The sequence below is a fragment of the Chlamydotis macqueenii genome, chromosome 8, assembly GCF_036417535.1.
Source record: "Chlamydotis macqueenii isolate bChlMac1 chromosome 8, bChlMac1.mat, whole genome shotgun sequence".
NCBI classification, from domain to species: domain Eukaryota; kingdom Metazoa; phylum Chordata; class Aves; order Otidiformes; family Otididae; genus Chlamydotis; species Chlamydotis macqueenii.
The window spans coordinates 10,365,430-10,388,772 of NC_141563.1; the positions used below are offsets into that span (position 1 = coordinate 10,365,430).

General features: G+C 43.1%; 1 protein-coding gene across 1 annotated transcript in view; it reads left to right on the forward strand.

Annotated features, from left to right (window-relative positions):
• Positions 1 to 1,757: 1,757 nt before the first annotated feature.
• The window catches only part of NIBAN1 (niban apoptosis regulator 1), a 69,651-nt gene continuing 48,065 nt past the window's right edge, over positions 1,758 to 23,343 (forward strand). The window contains exon 1 of the mRNA XM_086753815.1: positions 1,758 to 1,871. Within this exon, the coding sequence (XP_086609941.1) occupies positions 1,817 to 1,871 (55 nt within the window). The 5' untranslated portion in view covers positions 1,758 to 1,816. The remainder of the gene's footprint in view (positions 1,872 to 23,343) is intronic.

Sequence of the window (23,343 nt, forward strand, 5' to 3'; positions counted from 1 at the left end):
TACTCCTGGAGCTGACTTGCATATTACATGTGACTCTACATTATGAAAGGCTTCTCAAGTACACGTGGTAAAAGATATGCTGCACTCAGCGGAGGCCAAATTCTTCTCTGAGTTAACGCCTTTAAAATGCATGAGAGTAAACAGTATTTCCTCAATGTTGTCTGCTCACATAGCTCAAAGCAAGCAAACAACAGCATCCCCCTCTCTGCGAGCAAGTGTAAAGCTCTCAAGCAGAGCTTAACACCCAAATATGTTGATGACAGGATCTGATTCACATTTGACCTCTAGAAGTGCTGTTGATTTGGATTATATTCTCAGCCGAGGTATCTATAGACTTGTGAAGCGCTGTTTTAGTGCTGCTCTAGATGAACCCAGTCTCAGGGTAGTTACACAATTGCTCCGTTACACTTCAGTACAACTAGTGTGTACCCAGAGAGCGTGAACTGATATTGAAGTTCTCTTCAATCAGCTTTCCTGAAGGAAGAGGCTGTTTAGCAGAATACTGAGCTTGATGTTACCTATTGTCTTCAATATTTCTCATCTGATCAAGTTTACTGTTGGTTTTTAAAGTTTTAAGCTTCAACGCAAACATTTTTAACCATCCTGTGATCAACTGAGTGGCAAAGTATTAAACGTCCTTAACGCATGACCTGTGTATGCAAAACTTAACTACGTTAAACCAATTTCACAGCAAGTGACAGATGTGTACGAGTGCGATGAGAAGTGTTTAGGTCTCAAACACATAACTTCCAGTCACTGTGAATCTCCATCATGTCGGCACAATCCATATTCATTGCAACTCGCCAACTCCGTACTAAACGTGTGAGGCACAATAATGTATGGCAAGCTGCTCATTCCCAGTCGGCAGAATTAGCTTTATAAAAACAGCAAAACAGAGGAAAATACCTTAGGAAGCCACACATGGTATAAAGCCTCACAGAAATTGTTATTCAGAGGCAAGGAAATTCGGATAGCTGTTCCGTACAATCTTACACGGCTGTGCCAAGGATCTGCCAACTGATGATCTTGTGTGTTTTAGGAAGTTGGTTCAATCACTGACAATTTTTAGTGAAGTGACGTGCATTTTAGTGCATGCTTATGTAGGTCTGTCGTTCATCCTGGAATCATATATTTGATAGTATCCCGTATAGGCCACCAGGATTCCCAGTAAGAGGTGGACTGGAGTGGGAAGGTACAGCCTTGAAGGGTAAGCTTGCCTCAAAACATGCCTTATAGAAGAAGGGGCCCTATTTGAAGGACATTTCAGGTGGACATTTCATTCCTTCTTGAAAAATGTTGGAGAACGTTTCTAACGGACTTAAATCCCATGATACCTACTGTGTGTGCAGTCAATGGTCTTTAAAGTAGCCTCCATGGAAACTTTGAACGGTCTAGGTCAAAACTTTGAACGGCATCCCAGGGGATGCGGTTTTTCAGATGGAGGAAACAAGTGACAGTGGGCAAGAGGAGACAGCAGTGCTGTGTACCCCCCTTGCCTTGCAGATGGACGCGTTCTCCATCGCCTCTGCAACTTCCGCTGGAGTCTCCTGCCGCCTTCTGCTCCCTAATTTCTGAGATTGGCGAGGGGCAAGCCCGGGGTCCCCTCCTGGGCGGGGCAGGAGGACGGGAGAGAGAGCCGGAGGGGAGGAGCGGGGTGCGGAGGAGCCCTCCCGCCGCCGAGCCCCGACCTCCTCCTGGCGGCGGCGGGCGAGAGGCGGCGCCTGCGGGAGGAAAAGGGCGCGGAGAGCGGGGCCGGGCCGGGCCGGGCTGGGCGGCGGCGGCGGCGGCGGCAGCAGGAGCGGCGCTCCCCGGCAGCATGGGCGGCTCTGCCTCCAGCCTCCTGGACGAGAGCAAGTGCACCTACATCCGAGGTAGGGCTCTGCAGCGGGGAGGCGAAGCGGCCGGCTGCCTGCTGCCTTCCCCAGACTTCTTCCCAGAGCGCCGCCTCGGCAGTCGTGCTTTCTGGTGGGAAAGCTCGCAGAAAAGCCAGGGGAGGAAATCCCGGGGTCCTGAGCCGGGCCGGGGCCGGGACAGGGACAGCGGCCGGCCGGGAGCCCCAGGGGTCGGCGGGGTTTGGGCAGCCCTGGAGAGGGACGCGGTCCCAAGGGGTTTCGGGCGGACGGTTTCGCCAGCAGCAGTACTTTAACAGTTCCCAGTGAGCGAGGTGTGCCAAGGAGTAGAAGGCAGAAGCTTTTCAGGAGCGTGGAGAGATGCGATCCGGAACTGCCCGTGTGGCAGCAAAGTCCCAGTTCCCCAGCATCGTCACCCGAAACCTTTAAGGCACCAGGTTTTGCCAGGGAGATCACCTCAGCACCGTACGGCCTGATGTTCTGCCAAGCCTCTGGAAGGCAGCGGAAAAACCGCTAGGTGGGCATTTAGGTAAACTATTCAGACTTGTGTGAGAACAACTTTTTATCCCAGTAAAATGTTAGGACAGAAAAAAAAAAGCTTTAAATTTGTGCATATTACTACTAAACTATGAAGGGAAAGCGCATAATTGTGTCTTGCGGAGCATTTTTGTTATTTGAGTAGTTGAAAGATGAAATACATCTTGCTTTTGCCTGTCTACCTACGCTGCTTATCGGTAAGGTAGCTGGTAAAATATTTACAAAGCAAATATTAAGGACAGGGATCTACAAGCGAAATGAAAGTTTGCATGTGAAAAGGAAGCCTTGTTCCAGTACATTATGTGTTATGTGTCTGAAGCCTGTGAGACTCCTGACTGCTGTGGACTGGGAGATCAAACTCGGCGCTGATGATTCAGGCTGTAGGGTGACTCCTGGGTGGTGCCCGCAGCCAAACGTGGCCTTTTATTCTGTTGCTTTGGGGTTGTTTTTTTTTTTTTTTTGTGGTCAGAGGGAGTGCAGATATTGAACTGCTCCTCTGTTAGGACTCTTTTTGAAAGCACAGTGGATCTTTCAAGAGATTCCCATAGTCGGAAAGGCGTCCAAATGTTAAATGGCCTTCACCCAAAAAGTAATCAGCAAAGCTGCAGGCCTTACGTGCAGCAATTTTTCGACAGTGTTCCCTCAGGATTGTCATTTTCTCCTGCCCTGTTGAGGGTAGTTTCAGGTATCATCAGAGCCACGAGGGTGTAATCCTCATGGATTTCTTTTTTTGTTTACGCTCATTCCCATGCTGCAGCTAAAATTGCACATCCACAGTTCAGCATTTCAGATCTTCTGGTCCCTGATTGAGGGCAGCTGTGAGCGCCTGAAAAGGCTGATGTCCAATTACTGAAGAAAAAAAAAAAAGTAGGAGATTCAGGGAGCTTATTAGCTTCTTCACAGCTGTGCAAGAGGAAATTCTGCAGGTCTTTGCCTTGGACATAATCTAGAATTAGAACAGGGAACTCATGTCGGAGGGTTGGGAAATCCATATCTGTTCGGACACGTGTGAAACTGGACTGGATTTATGTATCTGAGACTTCCCTGGAGCTCAACGGGAGGGTGCCTTTGCCTTGCTGAGAGCTGAGTGGCTCCTCAGACATGTCTCTAGTTTGTGTACCACACCTTTGCTAAGGCAAGTAGCAAAATCATTGTGAAAAAAAGAAATTAAAACATTGTGCTTATTCCTCAGCCCAAGTCTGCCGTTCTTGCTGAGAGGATCCCCCAGTCTAAACTCTTGCTTTGAAAAATAGTGAGGCGCTTTGTATAGAGGCTGCCTGTAGATCAGTACTTCTGAGAAGGAAAAGGAATTGAGAAGAGCATCTTAAATCAAGATAGAGTGTGGTCCAGCCAGCTCGCCAAACCTACTACTCATGTTGAGGCTGGACCTTGCTTATCTGTCTGACACGTCTTGGTCTGACCTATTTCCAGAGTGAGTGCTGTGGTGAGCTCTACTCCTTTGAAGAGGAAGCAGGCTGAATCGCTGAATCTGTAGATTGAAAAAGCAGCACATTTTTTAGCTGGCTTTGTAAACGTTAGGTGGGTTATGGGATTTTTTTTTTTTTTCTCCAAAGTTGATGCAAGGGGCTCCTCAGTAAAAAGGGAAGGGAGATACCTGCTTTTTGTCAGTAGAACTGCCAGTCCATAGTGCTTGAATGGGACAGCGCTGGTGAGGGAGGTTGTGAGACAGCAGGCTCAAGGATGCTGCCTCGCACATCTTATTCAAACGTGTGCGTTTTGGGATGCTTGCTTATATTGGCCCAAATGTTAGTAGACTGAAGACAGGAAATCCTGAGTATTCCTGCAGGTGAGAGTTTGGTCTAGATCATCTCTAGTGCTCTCTCCCAACCAGCACTTCAGTAAACACATTCATACTTGCAATTTCTGTGTCCTGGTTTTGGCACTGTATTTTTACATCTCCCTTAGCATAGTTGGGCAGATGGCTCGTGCGCCCCTCTCCTTGCCTTTGCAGCAGAAGCTTTCTATGATTGAACACTGGCATCCTCTGAGTTAGTTCCTGCCATGTTAACCTTAACCTGCAGCAGCAGAGAAAATTATTTGGGCAGCATGTCAGCTCTGCGATGTGCCGGGCTGCTCCCTGCAAGGAGGGGTTAGCCAAAATTGCGTGGGGCAGAGTTAAACGTGACTGCTTGGATGTGTAGCAGCATTGCTGCGTGGTTGTTCTCATGATGGTGTAATTTAATTTCTTGTTGCCATAATGATAATTTAATTTGTGTAAAACAGTGTCCCTGTCTTGTAAAGCCTTGCAGTTTGTTTAGACAAAATTTAAGCTACAACACAATATAACAAATGGCAATGAGGGACTGAGGGCTAAAGAGGTGGATGCCGTTTTCAGCAATAAACTGTTACAGTTTCTCCATTGACATACATACAAGTCTACGGGTTTTGAAATTTCCGCAAGTCTGTTTGTTCATATTGTTTGAGGAATGAGAGGAGAACAAAACAAGGACAAAAATTATGTGAGATGTAAAATTATGTAAAAAAGTGTGTGTAGGTGTCTATATAAACCAGTGAGAACATGGCCCTCAGCATGAGCACCCCCAGGTAGAGCCTGGGAGACACTGCTCTGTGCTGTTCCCTGTGGGTGAATAAGTGCAATCCTCGTCAGACCAGTCGGAGAAATGAATCCCAGAGAAAATCAAGAAAGCGTCCTACGTGGAGTCTCAGTTACTGAACGCGAAGGCCGTGATTTCCGCCTAGAGCTACTTCAGCTTCTGTGCTCTTAAGGAAGAAGTGGTAGCATTGAACCAGGGAAATTGCAAATCGTGGAGAGTTGTGTGTACTTGTACATGGCTCGGTATCTTGAGCCCTACCTGAAAGTCAGCTAGTGTGATTATTGACATAGTAATGTGCGTTTCCTGCAGCAAATAATGCCTAAGAAGATAATTTTTCAAGTGATCTTTGCGGTACCATACACATGAGGCTGTGGTTGAAATTGCAAAGGGAGGGATCATCCTTGTGAAGTTTGAACCAGGGACAGGTACTTCAGGACTTATTTGGGGATGGCAATGTTTTGCAAAACAATTTTTATACTCAGAGAATCTCTGCACTAAGAAACTATATATGTGTGTATATAGCATGAAGTTACATTTCGCAAGCCATCAGTAAATCTTCTGTCTTTTTCAAGTAGAAATTAATGAAAATTGATCATTGTTATGGGACGAAATTGTGAATAAAAAGTCAAGACTCAGTTTTCCTTATCCTACCTGAAGGAAACTAATGTCATAGTAAAATAATGGAAAAATGAGAGTGTTGGGGACAGCTTGTGTCCGCTGGGAGAAGAATGGACTAGGGATGGAGGATATTGAGGGGAGAGTAGGGGGCCATGTAGTACCAGCAAGGAGGAGCGGGGCACAAGGCCAGACCACACGCACTGCAGCATTACCGGTCTTGAAACCGTAGCAGTTTCAAAGGTGTCTTTTGTTCTGTGTAGCATGAGATTGTTTTTTCTAACCATACCTATGGAAAAATATTTTTTGCCATTTATTTAAGATCCTTAAGATTTTAAATGCACACACATTATAAGCAATAAAATTATTTAAAGCCCCCTGAAATGAAAATAAATTTTTATAGTAATTCCTCTAGATTTTGGACTAAGCCCTTTAAAAAGAAGGAAAGACTTATGGCAGAGAGAATCCTTCTTTGTAGGGTTTTGTTGGGACTGCATGGGAGTTATTCAGGATGCAAGTGAAATGGAGTTTAAAAAATGACAGTAGTAATTAGGAGACTGGGAGTTGGTAATGTGAAAAGAGTTTATTAAGAAAATTCATACTTGCAGTTTGATGAGGCATGGGCTAAACTTACGATGGGAGGTGTTCATTGCATGATTTTTCTTATGATATTTAATGAATGTTACACCCAACAGGGAGCGGTGTAGGGTGGTAGTGGGGAATTACGGACTCAGGGTGCGATAATGAAATTGGCGAAAAAGAAGAAAACAACTGTTAAAACAAGTTAGTAGTATGCCCTGAGAGACTGCCGTGGCAGGTTTCAAGATTGCTGATAGAAATTTTTTGCTTTGAGTCTCTAACATTAGACAAGAAACAATGAAAGAAGCAGATCTCACAGCAGGGGAGAAGGGAGAAATGGCCCCAAGGGTCTTAATGATTTTCCATTTCTGTAATCTCAGCAGCAGCAGTAGTAGGGGACCAAGATATGCTCTGTCGCATATGGTCTGTTGTGACCAAACTTCTTAAAATTGAGAGAAGTGGAGAGATTTCAAGCACCCAGCACCAGTAATTTCAACAGATACATCTTGAAAAGAGTTCAGCATACAAAAAATTGGACTTCTCTGAAGACTGTTCTTAAAGGTGCTCAGCGTGCTTGACCATATCCAACCCAGCCTAGCCATTTCTATAAACATAAAGCTGTCTACAGGATGAGGCTTTGTAGTCATTTGCTTTTGATTGGTTTGTTCAAATGCAGTTTTTCGTTCTTCCTTCCTTCCCTTCTTTTCCATCTCTTTCCGTGCCTAGGAGATGGGACAGCTTGGTTGAGGGATGCAGCAATGATGCTGTGACCCTGCAGCACCCAGGGATGCACCCTGTGGGTTTCCTCATTCAGAACTTTTTTCCAAGCAGACCTTCCAGCCGTTCTGCTTTTTGTTTGGCAGTGAAAGCTGTTACTTAATGTCTGTAAGAAATTTCTTTCTGATAATTTGCTTTGCCTATGAATTTCAGTATGGTACTAATTAAGACAGGGTTTTTTTTTTTTCACAAAGATAAAATGCTTTAGATGTGTTCCTGCAAGATGCAATGTACTTAGAAAAAGCAGATAGGCTCCTCCTGTTCTGTCAAGTTTTAGAGACTGAAGAGGAGTGTGGTTTACCTTTTACTTAAAAGAAAAGATAAGGAAATTGGTCTCTAGCTTTACAGGAAACTGTCTGAACAAATACCGTTAGTTGTACTTAGGTAAGTCCCACTGACTCGGAAGGAGATAACCCAGGCCTGATACAGCTCTGGAGTGAAATTCTCACCAGCAACCAGCCAGCGTGTACATAGCCATGAGCTGGGGTGCTGGAGGATGGAAGAATAACTTGGAATTAATTGTGGAAAAGTTGGCCCTTTTTGGACAGACACTCAGACTGGATGTTGGACTTTCTGCTTTAAACTGTCGCGTAGTCCTTCTGGTTTTAATTTGATGTACGACTGCAAGTATAACAGAGTTTTGTAAAAAATCTGGCTGCACTTACTGCCTTTTCTCTCAGCCTGTTACAAGCTATGTCTTGCCATGTTTTGGAAATCCTCTCTCTTTAATTTTCCACAGGTGTGCGTGGCTGTGGCATCATATAGAGCAGGAGTGTAGTGTCTCTCTGGACTTACTAGCATCTATATCGTTGCTCTTAGAGGATGCTCTTTGTTTTCACATTCTGAGGTTTATGGTAAAAGCTGATAAGATTTTTCTGCGGTTCCCAAAATCTAAGGAAGACGCAGAGTAATATTTTCTTTTACAAACATGTATTGAATCCAGAATTCGTGATTGCGGGTTAGCACTTAGCAAGTGCTATCTAGTCCAATCCAAAGAGGCATAAATAATCATGGAATGAAAAAAAGAAGTCAAGTAGGTAGGAAATTCAAATTTCAATATGGATATGAGTTTCTGTTCTTTGTTATATTGCCCTTGCTAAGTGTCCAAGTTCTTGAAGACCTTAAGAAATGAAATTTTGAAGAAAAATCCTTTTGGCTTTGCTTGCTTTCTGGGAAGTTTCAGTCCTCAGAGGGGTTGTTGCTTTTGGAGCCAGTGGCAGATTTTCACCCCATAGTTGTAATAACTAATGGTTGTCTGTGTTGGAAAGGAGAGGCAGCTTTTCTGTGGTTCTTACATTCTTTAATTCAGGGGGCTGGGTGCTTTATCTTAACTTTAGAGTAAATGTAAGCAAAAGACATCCAGGGACGTGATTGATGGGAAAGGTATTTGCCACCCAACTTGAACAGAATTTACTGTACTTGGTAACGTCCGAATGTCAGCTTTGGGAGATTAAGGCAGGAGATATTCATTATTCAGTTTCCATTGCTCTTATAGTCTCATTTATTAACTTATTTCAAAAGTACTGTGACTGACTTCGGAAGTTTACAGTCATGTTGTCTTGCAACGGGCATAGTCAAGAATTTCCCTAAGCAAAACAGGAGGTAAGATTCTATTCTAAAGTTTTTCAATAAAAGGATTGTCCGTGATCACATTCCATTTACCTTCTGTAAATGGCTTGAGCTTTTCATAAACCTGGAAGTCTCAGTCACCCATTTTGTGCCATGGCTTATTTTTCTACCAAAGTGGCTGGGAAGCCAGGTTAGGCTCCTTGCCTGTTCAGCAGGATCATCTCAAGCTCCCTTCCACCAAAGCAAATTGTATTGCTTAAACAAGACCTTACCTTAAAGATGATGTGCTAAATAATGCTTGCTACAGAGCCTGGGTTTGAAAACTGAAAGGTGGTTTCTTTCTGGGAAGGAAGATCTTTTTCAGGTATATGAGGGAAGGGAAACTGCCGGGTGGTAGGGGAGGCCATGTGGCGTTCTTCACGCTTTTCTGCTGTCTGTGTAGAAGAAACTTCGTACAATGTTGAATTAAGCATGGGTATCAATGGCAAGAGCTTCTCCTCAATAGAAAAAGTGAGGAACAGGCTTATGTTTGCCCCAAACTCAGGAATTGAGAGGCAAACTGTAAGTTTGAAGTCTGCTGCTCTTTTGTACTGTGTATTTTCCAAAATCTTGAAGGTTGGAAGTTCTTTAATTAGTGCAGCTTGGCCACAAATTGTAAGACAGTGTTTGCATCTGATAGAAATTTTATTGATATTAAGGGGAGAAAAAGCAAGCTCCGAGATGATTAAAGCAGCTTTGTTGTTGATGCCTTTGGGCAGTAGCAACTGAAAAGCCAGTGTCTAGATCGGGAGGGATGATATTCATAAGCAATGTGGTCATGGCTGCTTTTAAAGTACAGCAGCATTTCTTTCCTTGGCATATAATAAACCAGCTGTTCTCTTCACACTTAAAGAACAATTAAAAGTGGCTTCAAGTTTTTGAACATGCATGCAAGCCTTGTAGTTGCTTTTGCTGTTAAAGGACTGTGATGAAACGAGGCCAACTCTTACATAAAAGCAAGATTAAAGCTTGTGGAAATGGCTCAAACTTGTGTGAAGAAAGGGTTTGCCGGTTTGGGTTTTCTAGAAACTTTATCCTCTATTTTTTCCTTAGTCTTACATATAAAAAATGTTTGGTGCTGATTCTATATTAATGCTTAGCTTGATATGCATAACCTAAGATTTTCATGAATTAGCTTCTCCAGGTATAAAATTAAGTGTTAATTTTTTAAATCCTAAGCCTTTGATCTTTATGCTTCTGTGGTAAGATATTATAAGTACTTCGGATAGTACTAAAGCTTTAAGCCTACATATTAGGCCGTTGTAGTGCTACCAAAGTTATTATTTAGTTACTGTATCTCTTTTTTTAAACTAGGTAGTTGTCTTAGCTGGCAATATCAGGAAGCAGAAAACAAAAGCAAGACTGACTCTTGGGTACTTCTGGTTAGATGATTGGAAAGTTAAAAGCAGTATAGTTTTCAACAATACGTAGATTATTTTTGTATGATTGAAATTCTTCTAGGAATTAAGTGAAATAAGGAATAGAGTAGTTAATTTATTTTCTAAATAAATTTTCTAATCCAAAAATAGTTGTTAAAAATAACTTTTTGATGTTGTTTGTGATGATCTTGACTCTAAATCTGTTCTTCTGCCTTGCCCTGAGTAGTGTGGTTCCGAAGGAGTGTGCAGATGCTACAGAAGCTTTTTTTGTGGATGACACGGTCAGTGTTTTTGTGCAATCCCCATTCAGTGCCAGACCAGCCAAGTGTCATCCAGGTAGTTTTCTGCTGATCGTGTGGCGGGTCTGATGTGAATAGGGGAAGGTGCCACGCCAGCTGTCAGAGCATGACAGCGGTGGTTGGTAGATGTTTGCTGCTGATTGTTGCAGGTGGTGGTCATGCTCCGGGACCTCAGAGGGTGCTGTGCCAGCCCTTTGGGTCGGAGCAGTGTGCACTTCTTCAAGACTGCCTCAAACCATGCTGCTCGCTGGGCCGCGATATCTGCAGCGATGGGCTGCAGCAATACAGTAACTCCAGTGTGGAAAATAGCAGCAGAGGTTTGTAGCTTACTATGTGCTTTGCATATCTTCCCAGGAGCGAGCCGTGATCCGTCCTTCAGAATAAATTCTACTTCTGAGATTTATGCAAACTGAGCATGTCAGCTGATCCTCAGGGTACTTTTTCTACGTGTTGTTGTTTAAACAGTGAACATGGTGCACCCTCCCTGTTACGGTTTCTGGCCGGGCAGCACGCCTAGAAAAGCCACCCGCATCAGTGCTTGGCCCGTTTTTGGACTTTCCACTGCCAACCCCAGTAGTGGGTGATGCCTTTTCAAATGATAGTGGACTTGTAAGGAGATCATTGGTAATGGTATGAGACAATCAGGTCATAGCCCCCCAAAACACTGCTGTTTTTTCCAGGTTCATTCTATATTGTGCTTCTAAGGTCAATGCACGTTTTCACCGCGGCTCTCGTGCATTGCAACAGCCAACTTGCAGCAGAGGGCATTACACCTGAATTGCAAGTTAGTTGTTGTGCAGGGGACTTGTTGGTCCTCACAAAGAGCATTTGTGGCACAAACAGCGTGAGGCAGTCCTTGTTCCTGGTTGTTTACTATTTCAGCAGGCAAACACACAAAGCTGAAGCGAATGTCTAGAGGAATGAAGGCGTGGGACCAGCGAGTGCCAGGACTGGGAGAAGCAGCCTGTGCCAATCCCCAGTGCAGGATCCCCCTCTGCAGCAGTTCCAGCTGCACCGTGCTGGTGTGTTCCAGCCAGGCAGAGTTAACAGCTATGGTATGTGCTGGGACCAGCTGGACCTTTAAGACTCGTGATCACTAAATACTCTGACAGCCAACCTTAGGAAAAAATGTCTACAGCTTCTTTATATTAAAAAAACATCTGGGATTTCCCATGTTTATGTTCTCCAGGTGAAGGTAGCTGCAGGTCTTGCAGAGCTGGAAGGCCAGCTCTGCCCATGCATATCATTTCTAAAGATCCCCTGCTCGTTGCCTGGGATGGCTCATTTGCTGGAGTAATGCCTTCCTGGATTTACTACTGGGTTTTAGCTCTGTGTGCTTGAGATCCCAGCTGAAAAAAATTGCCCTCGTGTGCTATATCTGGAAACTTGCAGCCTGCCAAGGAGCTTTTCCTTACTCTTTTCGGAGATATATGGGCATCATTTCTTCAAATTTACAAAAGATGCCACCACCATCCTGCCACTCAGCATCCAGCTCACTCATCTCTGTCCTCCTAGCTAGCACTCTTCTTCAGCCCCTCTCATCTCTTATCTTAGGAAGCAATTTTTAAAGCTTTATGTGATACTTTCCTTCCTCAGTTGCAACCACAGTTGCTATTTGTGCTGTGATTCTTTGCAGAGCTTTGTTGCTATGTTGCTGACTGAAGACCTGCTTCTCAAAGCAGCGTTAGGGATGTTAAATATCCTAAATGAATGTTGTCTAAAGACCGACCTGCTTTTATTGAATGTGATACAGAGGATCCTTGTGTATTTTCACTTGATATTCCACTTATTGTAGCAGTCACAGTGGAGGGAAGGCAAGCTTTCATCATCCCTGGGCAGAGATTTAATGGCAGGTTTTGTAGAAGGGGAAGAAAAGAAAAAGACTTTCTTGCTGTTAGGAGTATTTGGTAAAGTAATATCATTGTCTGTAATTCAGTCTGCCAGATACTTTCCACTGTTTTCAGTTGCAAATGAGGTTTTGCCACTCTTCAGCTGTTCAGACTGAAGTTTCCATGCTAAGCATCCACCTCAAATTGCATTTTTGAGAAAACTGCAGTAAAAATGGATGAGCTTTTTGGTTTGTTTTTTTTTGAAAGGGGGGAAGAGGGGGAGAATTAAGCTAAGCAAAATGTGTTTTTCCTCTCTTTGTATGTTCTGTTAAGCAGCTTGGGTGTGTCCGGCAAGAGGAGGGGAAAGTTTGGGGGCCGTAGAGCTGGAATAGAGAAACCGGAGGTGAGTGGGAAGGATTTCTGAGCGCTGCCAGTGTTTACCTGCTGAACTAAACCCTGATGCTTCCGCGTTTGCCCTCTGTGCAGTCTAGCAAATAGCTGTGAAGCCCACAGCTACCAGCAGCTGTTCGCCTCTATAGACAAAGGCGATGCCACAAAGCAAACGCAACTTTTCTACCATACAAACTTGCTGTGTTAGCCAAAAAGGTCCATGGATCTGAATTGGTGGGTTGTTTGTTTTTTTTTTTCTATTGGCTTCATTCAATAGGAGGCATCAGATCTGTTGTTTGGGACTTTGTTTTTTCCCCCCTTCTGAGATTTCCTGTACACCTGCCAAGCTACAAAGTGCTGTGCAGGCATCAATCAGCTGATCTTCCCGCTGGGATACTGTGTTAGGTGGTGGTATTTTATTTCATGCGTGAGGAGTTATGGCTATTAATTTGGGGCTTGACAAACCTAGTGCTTAATTTTTCAGGGAACCGGCCATTTTAGTATTCTCCTCGGATTTCCAGCCAGGCTCCGGCTGTGCTCAGTTATGACTGCAGGTACTCAGCACTTCTGTAAATCAGAAAAAGAAGGTGACAGGAGCCATCTGGGAGATTCTCCCGTAAGTGACATACATTTTGTCCAGCTTTACGTTTTGTAGCAGACACAGAGACAGGATCGAGTTCTTTGGGGTGGTATTTACCTGCCTTAAGTATAAATCAAGTCCCTGCTATATCCAGCTCACTGTGCCACAAACTTCCAGAGCTCTGCAGTGAATGGGACAGGAACCATATGAAGTGGATTAGCAGATGGTATTTTTAGATGTGATAGTAAAGAAAAGTAACTTTAACCACTGCTGCTTGTGCTCCGTTCGTTTTTGTTTCAGTCTGGGAAGCAGCAGCAAAACTACAGACACAAGGAGTGTTTGAGGTTGGTGATGGTTTGTGAGCATGGCTGGAGGGAGGTATCCAGGTGTCAGGGTTGCATTCAATGTGTCTGCAAGGAGGAGCCCAAAAAGTCATCCAGATTGTCAGCAGATCTAAGTACATAGTGGTTTTTAGTGTGCTTTTGGAGGAGAAGAGATCACAGAATCACAGAATGGTTTGGGTTGGATGGGACCTTTAAAGCCCATCCAGTCCAACCCCCCTGCAAGGAGCAGGGACATCTCCAACCAGATCAGGTCTCTCAGAGTCTCATCCAGCCTGGCCTTGAACATTTACAGGGATGGGGCATCCACCACCTCTCTGGGCAACCTGATCCAGTGTCCCACCACTCTTTAAAAGTGTTTCACATGCACATAGGAAAGGGGACTGTCTGAATTCGAGATACAGAGGCATGAGTTCTTGATTTTTCGTGTGCTTTTAAAATGTTATTTATCAGTGTTTTTACCAAGCTTGATAACTTGCAGTGGGCTTTCCAGCTGTGGCCTGGGAACAGGGAACCAGCTGGAGCTTTCCTTTACACCTCTTGTGGCCCACAGTTAAGGCCCTCAGTTGCAGAAGGCAAAATGATCCTGTAATGAAATTGTGCTAAGAGCACAGGTCTGTTTTGCTGCTGTATTTTTAATGATGAAGGAAGGGCTTGGACTGAGACTATGCTGTTTCCTACAAGGTGATGTTGAAAAAATTATTCCAAAGCCAAACATTGCCTGAAAAAGAAAAGGAAAGTAGCAAATGTCAGCAAGCATGGTGCAGATTGGAATGAGCAGATCAGCTGTGTGTGGAGGAAAGGGTGAGGCACTAAAACGAAGCTGTAAACTCTTGGAAAAACCTGTATGTAAAAGTAAGACAGTTGCTGGATGCTTCATGGGGGGTTGTGTTTTGCACAAACCAAACCAGCCTCTGGCATTTCATGGATCAGACCTTGGAGGCACTGCTCAGTATTACAGTGCGCCAAAATGAGGGGTAGGTGGGTGCACACCTGACTGGTGTAGCTTCCTATTTCTTGCACAGGAGGCTTAATAGACTGGAGCCAATTGTTGTTCCAGCATCTTTTGCTTTAAAATAAGATAAACAATCAGAAATCCTGTGAAGAAAACCTGTATGTGCTGCACAGGAGAATATGATCCGGGGAAATCAACGCAGTTAATCCAAGTGTGCACTCTGTGAAGGAGGGAAATACAAATTTGAATGTGAAGCATAATAAATCGTCTGTTTACCTCAAAAATCTGAAATTTTCTATCCAAAGCAGGATGACAAGCTATGTTAGCCTCCTTGTCCATTTATTCAGCTTGTGGTATAAATCAAACATTATAATTTGGAGAGAGGCCTCAAGCAGACTGGTGAAAGGCCACAGGAGAGGGATCACTCCCAGTTTCCGTGAGCTTTATTTAAGTCCGACCTATATGTGAAAGGTATTTGTAGCTCATGCCAAACTTTGATTTCAGCCATCACAATGTATTTAATAGAAGAAATTAATCTCTAGGAAGTTCAAAACCTTTTGAACTAGAGAAGCAAGTCATATGCTAAGTAGAAGATTATGTTACTAGCTGTTTCTGTCAACCTGTTGATCAAAAACTGAAAGAATGGGGAAGAATATCGGTGTCTGTGTGGACTGATGCAGGATTTGAGTGCCTCTCTCTTTGGATGCTTTCAAGCATCTTGAAAACCTCAGTCCTAATTTAACCTTACTTCTAGATGCACAGTACTTCACTAGTCTGTTGCATTTGCCACATTGCGGTTTTTGGGTCAGTTTTAGGAGTTGGCTCCTGTTTCTCCCATTCCTTTTGAGATAAGTATTTTAATTATGTGGCAGGTGCTTTCCTTAGGGAATGGCTGCAGCCTGCATGCTGGGTTTCATGATGCATAATTGCTGTGCCGCTGGAGGGACCGTGGGTGTTTCCTTAGCGCAGCAGTTCCTTTGCCAATCCATTTGTCCTTGTTATGGAGTTTCCTCAGAAGCTGTACAAGAAAGGTCCCCGTGTTGTATGTATTTCACTGTTCTCTGCCACAGCTTCCGTTCCTTTCCCCTGTTCTTGAGTTTCACTTGCTTTTTAGTTGAGAGCAGGAGGGCCTAGCAGCAAGCTGCTTTCAAACGGTGACCTACCAAACCCAAGGGAAGCAGTGGGAAGGAAGAGTTCCTGGAACAAAATTGAGGCTGTATTTGCTGTGAAACACACACAAGATCTGCGACAAAAGATGCTTCTGTAGAAGACTTTGGATATTGGGCATTAGGGGCTTGATCTGTTTGTGATAATCCCTTGGGGGCTGTGGACAAGTAGTGGTGACAAATCATGAACGAAGCAGCCCAGTGAGAAGCAGCACTAGGATTTGTTGGAGGAAGAAGTTGTGTTTGAAGTGAATGAAGAAGGAAGGTCCCCATCTGAATTTATCACCAACTTCCCTTACACGTGGGAAAAACATGAAGCTCCTCAGCACATCTCGTACCAGGACAGGGATGTCTAAAGCTGATACCACACTGGTAACAAGGGAGTTAGCAATGTAAACAAACATACAAAAACAGTATGTTGGCAAGAGTATAAAATACTATGCGGTAATTTTGAGTAAGAGCTTGTGGTTTGTTAGTTATTAATCTTGCTACATAGTTTTTCCTTAGCGTGTCTTATATATTTAGGCAGCAGGAAGTGTGGTCAACTGAAAAGTTGCTGTGCTCTTTCTGTAACATTTGGCACTGGCAGGTGTTAGTTTCATGAATATAAACTGAAATCAGACTTGCCTCGGAGGGTGCTCTGACAGCCAGGTCTCACAGGGTGTTGGCGCTGAACAGCATAGGTGAACACTGGCTGGGGTTTTATTGTTATTGTGTGCAAAAGAGCAGTTTTAAAAAAAAATAAAATCCAGCCCCTCTGATAGCAGAGGTGTCTGGAGTTCTGCTGTTGGAAGGGACACACGATTTTCTGGGAGACTGAACCAAAAATACATTTAAAGCTGAATTTGAAGATGCTATACAAAACGTCAGGTTGAGTTTCTGTGACCGTTAGACATACTAGCATGGGCTGAATCGATGCCAGAGATGTGAGTGTGCGCAGCCTTGGGAGGATGTGAAAGCCATATTTCAGATGGGGCCCATCTCTCTATTCATAGTTTTAACTTCTTTTGGATGATGGGAATGGAGACATCTGTAAAAAGTAATACGTCCCCTTTCCTTCCAGAATAAGACTATGAGTTTTCCAGCTGTTGGCTAAGACAGGTTTTCCTGTTGAAATAGCTTTTGTCTGATGTAAGTCTAAAACAATATGGTTATGGTAACTGAAAATATTTCTTTGTCAGTTCTGTCCCCTGTTAGTTTTAGTTGTAAATTTTCTATTCATTGTATTTCTATTCATTGTTGCTTCTCCTAGCAGCTGTTTGATTTTTAAAACCTTACGGAGTCTTCCAGTAAAGTGCACGCTGCTCATAAAATGCAATATTGCATATATTCTGTATTTTCTTTGTGTGGCTAATTTTCTTTTATCTTCATAGTGGATTCTCACAATTACAGAACACACTCTTGCTTTGCTTCAGGAGTCCTGTCATCTCGAGTAATGCAAAAGCGAGGCCATAACGTTGATTCATGTGGTTCTTGGTTGCAACCACAATAGAATGGACTGTGCCATATATTTGTCAGCTGACGCCATATTATGTTCATAAAACATGCCTTGGGATCTTTTTTAGATCTGTAGAGTTTAAAGATTAGCTTATTAGGCATCTCTCTGATGTGCAATTATTCCAAACTGAATAATTTGTTAACCAGAAGATACGCAATTTATATACCGAAGACAAGCAAAGAAGAGTGTATGTTTAAAAAAAAATGAGTTTTCCGGAGCAGTTTTGCAAAAAAAAAAAGGTGGTTCTAATGCACTTAAAAGACTTATTTTTATTTAAATAACTTTAAAAAAAATACATGTGCTGGCCAGCAAAGCAGTTTTACTTTTATGTCTTATGTGTTTCTTTATGTACTATAATTCTATGTTTTCTTTTGATTTCAAGATACAGCGTTTTACAAATTAGAGAAACCCCATGAAATTAAGAGTTTAAAAAGCATATTAGGGTATCTGCTCAATCTTGGAGCCAGGGCTGCATTATCTCCTCCGGCTTTCTTTGCATTGCTCTGTAGTAGTTGTTCTTTAATGAGATAAGATCTGATGCTTTCATTTTTTTTTCTAGGAGAAGGTTCTTTTGAAGCACACTAAGCAGGTATTTTCAAAACATCCAAGCAAAAATTGTAATTTTTAGAGCTTCAGTTGGCGTTTAGACTTTCAGCTTGGCTTCAGAGGCGCTGAGCACCCACCTGACGCTGGTGGTTGGTATCCAGGAGTTCTGGAAGCACCAGAAGTTGCCTCACATCAGTGGCAGCAAAAGTCATTTTCCAAGAATGCCTTTGAATCTTCAGCCATGTATACTATCCTCTTAGTGACAGAGGTACTTCTGAAAGTGAAACAATTACAATACAAGGACCTGACCTTGTTGCTGCTTCAGAAGAGGTTGTAAGAAGACTGTAATCTCCTAGAGAGTAGGTTTTTGTGGCCATTAGCTGAGGCACACGTTCTCTGAGGGGCATGCCTGCAAGCAAATTTGGAAACCAGTGTGTTGAATCTGGGGCTTATGTTTTGTTGTCCTGACCTCTGAAATTCTGACACATACAAAGGAAAAGTTGTAACTCCATTTAAAGGTAAACTTTTTGGAGCCAGAAGGTTCAACCTGCCAGGCTCATTTTCAAAAGTTTGGTGCATCTTTGCTAGCCAAGCTTGGTGTAAAGCGGAGGTCGTAAGATGCACTTTTTCAACACAATCCCTTCTAGTGGCTGTGGTTTGCATTGGAAATTATAAAGAATCCATGAATCATATTGGTGGTTTTTGTGAATACAGTTTTCCAGAATTCCTGGCCTGTTCTTATTCAATCATCCTTTTCACTGATCTGCTTTTCTAGTTAACTAAGAGTTTGTATCAAGCTGCTGGTTTTATACAAATCTATGGTGAAACTGTTGGTGAAATAACTGCTCAGCAATGCTTGAAAGGGTAAATAGCAAAGAAGTAATGTCCCAGAGTACAAAAAAGTTTGCTGCAGCGTGGCTAGCATCTCGTCGGAAAAGACGATTGCACTGTGCAGTAGAGAAATGAAGAGGTCGTTACGAGTAATGGTAAGGGATAGAAAAGTCTCCAAGAGGGTGTTGTGGATTAGAGAGCTCTTGAGGGTGTTTTGAAGCCACACTGGATGCTTTTAGGTGGGAAAATATTTCTTAGAAATCCAGGGCTTCAACCTGTACTACATCAGACTGGTGAATCCCATCAGCCCAAATTAAGATAAAAAATGGATTTTATGCAGCTTTCCCTGCGTTTGTTTTTCAGAAAGACACAGACTTACTTTAAGCCACCATCTAAGAATGCAAACATGGCTTGAAATTTAGTTGTTGCCAGTAAATGCAGGCAGCCTTTGGAGGATTTCAGATTTGGATGAGATTCAAAATGAGCGTTACTCTCTTAGAGGCAGTTTGTGGGTATTGGACGCTTACATGGGCTCATGACAAATTTTTGCAGAGCAACCCTGCAAAGGCTGAAGCAAGAACTAGACTACATCATAGGCTTTACTTGATCTGCAATCACTCAACTGAAAAGTTTGGGGAAAGACACAACGAAAAATACATTGTGTAATTTTGAAATTTCAAAGCAACACCACATAATCATAGCTGTTTATTGTTATCCAAAATCTGCTGTTTCTTATGAAGGCCTGCACTAACATAAACATTTTGTGACCCCCTTTGCCACAGAGGAGAGCCTTAGCATCCTTCTCCCCAGTTGTGAGTCCGTAAATGAGACTGCTGCCTGGCTGCCTCCTCGGTGCAATGAACTGACAGTGCGCTCAAAGTGCAGTTGAGTAGACAGGAGCTAAATATGTTTAAAGTAGCATTGCTAATGATTACTTCTGCATTCAGAAAATGAAAAGGTAATCTGATGTACATAAATTTGCCAGATAAAACTCTTACCACAGAAAAGCTGTTTTCTTTTATTCTTATCAGCTGTTGCATATTGCATTCTTAGGGCTGTTTTTTTCTTAGTCCGCTAAATAAAATATTTTACAAAAGACAGAAAGATGAAGAATTTACGTTTTGATATGGACAAATGAAACAAAGGACCATATTCTTCTCCAAAAAGAGAGGAAGTGTCAGCATCCACACTGACAGGAGCTCAAACTGGATTGATGGGGAGAATTTTATGTAGACACATGATGGAAAAACTGAGACTTACAAAACCAGAGCTTCACAATTAATTGTACAAAGGCAGGAGGGCTGAAAGCAGACTGTTAAATGCACTAATTGAGGTATTGCCACCAAAGATTGCCACAGATGTAAAACCAGGTTTCTAACACGTTCCAGTTATGTGTTGACACAAGTTGTAGTGTACGGGCAGGTGCTTCTGGCGTGTCTGTACGTGGAGGTACCCTTGAGGGGCATGGGGTTACTGTGAAGCAGCAGGAGAGCGCTCACTGAACCGTTTCCAAATAAATTCTCAGGAACAAATTTCCTCTTCTTAATAATAACCTGCCTGGCTATTTTTCTGAGCCTAGAAGCTCACATGATCCTACTGTACAAACACAGTGCTGGAAGAGGTGGTTTTGATTTGGTGTTTTCCTTTCAAGTTGTGTTGTGTGTTGTCACAAGCCCTTCTGAATGTGAAAGATAAATGGAGAGGAAATGAGGCAACTTTTTTTTTTCTTTTTTCTTCTTTTTTTTTCAAAAAGGAAGGAGCATAGAAACATTGAGGCGGAAGTGCTGAGCGGCTGAGGAGTCTCAAATACATATTTAGTGAGAGAGACAATAGCTGACTGGTGCTTCTTCCCAGGAAATCTTCTTAGAAATGGAAAAAACAAACACCAGCACTAAGTCTGTTGTCTTCTCAGTGATGCTTTCATGAGCGCTTGAGGAACTGAAACTTATCCAGGCAGAAGAAGAATAATGTAGAACACTTGGCGGACTGTCAAGTGGCTGGACTGTAACCCCTCCGAGCTTGCTTCCGCTGTATGTAAGCAGATATTTGGTGAATCCAGCTCCATGGAGGAGACTTTGAGACTCCACCTGTGGAGCTGTGTACCACTACCTTCCCGTCACAGCAAGCGCCCCCGTGGCTGCGCCTATGTGGGAGTCACAAACACTCAGTGGGGGTCTGACATTTCTCTGAATTATGGCTAAAAATAGAAGTCTGAAAAAGAAAATAAATACTTTTCAACAGTTTACTGGGACAAAGAGGAATTAGACCTTACAGCTCAGCATTTGCTGCGTGACTATAGATTAAGGTATTGCTTTGTATGTGTCCTCTGTTATATTTACACCAAATTCATTCTAAACACAGTTCTTTTTCCTTTTTTGCCTTGAATTCCACTAACTTATGGTCTTCTTACCAGGGAGTCTTTCTTCTGCCTCTGATGATCTGGATTCCTGGCACTGGCTGGTTGTAGGAAGAGCAGACCTAGTGAATGCAAAGGCAGTCCTTCAACTTTGATACTGATGCAGTTGCAGAAAGCTAGAGGTTGTTTTGCTTTTCCTTGAATTCTTTTCAGGATAAAATTTATGAATTAATTCTAATTTGCTAGCAGAAGGTATACTTTTGTTAGTCAGATCCCAACTTTAATTCAGAAGAATCAAAGGCATAGAGTCTGTCAAGTAAGGAATCATTAATTAAGTTTAATGGGTCCTTTTAGCTTTGAAATAAAACCCCAAAATGTTTGGATCACTTTGTTTCCTTCTTTTACAGTGCTTTGGAAATACTGGGATCTTGATTATGGCCTTGCTCAACTTTAGATGGGAGAAAATAGGAAAGAGGAGGCCGCTGGCAGGTCACCCATATTGAGAAGCCTCAGGCAGCCAGAGGGCCATCTCCTGTTTTCTACTTGTTTGTTCCTCTTTCTTTTCATGTCTTTTTGCCTCATTTTCTGTGTCTGCCCATGGATTGTCCCTGGACTAAATTTAGCAGGGGCTTTTTGAGTGGTGGCATTGGTTTCATGAGAGAAACCTTCTTCACTCCGTTGCAGCCAATTCTTTTTCCTTTGCACCCATTTCACAGCTGGAAGAGAGCAAAAGGCTACATCCAAAGCCAAACTGGGATTTGGGCAGTAGCAGCTGCTGTAGTAGAGTCTGAGTAAAGCATAAGGGAGAAAACCAAATGTACTCATTCAGACCAAGATTGTTTTGCAGGATGAGAGGAGACTGTCGAGCTCTCCATTTTCAGCTGAGCATCAGTGTGCCTTCCTCCCCTCATGTCAAAGCAGACATTTCCACTGCTTTGAAGAACCCCTAATCCAGGCAGCTAATGCTCTGGTACCATGGTAAGAAGCAGTGTTCTTAGTGTTTCTCAACTAACTTGAATTATAAAGCTTATCTGCTGCATCACAGAGCTGTAGTTTCCCCTTCCCCACCTGTATTCATAGAAAAAAGAAGTTTGGTGAGCTGATTTTGCAATCCAGATCACCTGGACTTGTGCAAAGCATTTCACATTGTCCAGCACAACATCGTTGTCTCTAGACATGGATTTGACAGACGGATCACTTGGTGGATAAGGAATTGGCTGGATGGCCACACTCAAAGAGTTGCGGTCAATGCTCGATGTCCAAGTGGAGACTGGGGACGAGTGGCGTTCTTCAGGGGTCCGTATTGGGACTGGCCCTGTTTAACAACTTTGTTGGTGGCACGGACAGTGGGATTGAGTGCATCCTCAGCAAATTTGCCAACGACACCAAGCTGTATTTTGCGATCGACATGCTAGAGGAAAGGGATGCCATCCAGAAGGACCTTGACAGGCTGGAGAGGTGGACCCGTGCAAACCTCGTGCAGTTCAACCAGGCCAAGTGCAAGATCCTTCATGCGGGTCACGGCGATGCCAAGCACAAATACAGGCTGGGCGGAGAATGGACCTTATAGGGACCTTCCAGTACCTAAGGGGGGCCTATAAGAAAACTGGAGAGGGACTTTTGACAAAGATGTGTAGTGATAGGACAAGGAGTAATGGCTTTGTACTGGAAGAGGGTAGGTTTAGTTTAGCTATTAGGAAGAAATTCTTCGCTATGGGGATGGTGAGACACTGGCACAGGTTGCCCAGAGAAGCTGTAGGTGTCCCATCCCTGGAAGTGTTCAAGGCCAGGTTGGATGGGGCTTTGAGCGACCTGGTCTGGTGGAAGATGTCCCATGGCATAGCAGAGGGGTTGGAACTAGATGATCTTTAAGGTCCCTTCCTACCCAAACCATTCTATGACTCTATGTGTAATAATTATACACTTTTTTTCTAGACTTTTAACTTTAATTTATGCTTTTTTTCAGCTGTGGGAAGGAACCTCCTTCCCCACAGGATGAGGCGCCAACGCTTCCTCTTGTCTCTTCTGCAGAATTAAAAATTCAGTGAACAGTGTGATTTTGCTGGCTGGGAGATATTATCCATAGAGAAGCAGAGAAGGATGTGTTTGTAAAAGGGGCAATTTGTAGTTGCATTACTATACGCCCATTAATGCTCAGAAATATTTATTGCAAAATGTGAGGGCAATCACTTCTAATCCATTTATTTCTAAAGATTTAGCAAATGTGTTTAAGGATATTATCTTATTTTCCTGAACACGAGAACAGACTGTCAGCAGCAGAATTTGTCTAGTTTGGCTTAGCTAAGGCATAGAAAGATTAACCATATATTAGAAAAAAATCATTTAGAATTGCCAGAAGTAAGAAGCATTTGTCTACTGATTCAGTTTCCAAGCCTAAAGCCACTAGTCCACACTGATTGCTGTTCTGCAGCTGCTGGGTATACGTATGGGTGGATGATGTGATGGAAATATTTTTTCAGTATGTTTAATACACATGCAATACGGGTTACACAAAGTCACAGTGAATAATTTGGCTGGCTTTAGCAGGGCAAGCACGCAGACTGTCTGCCAGGATCATGACATTGCACCCTACAGCGTAGTGCTGGTAAACAACGTTTTTGCCTTGTAGGT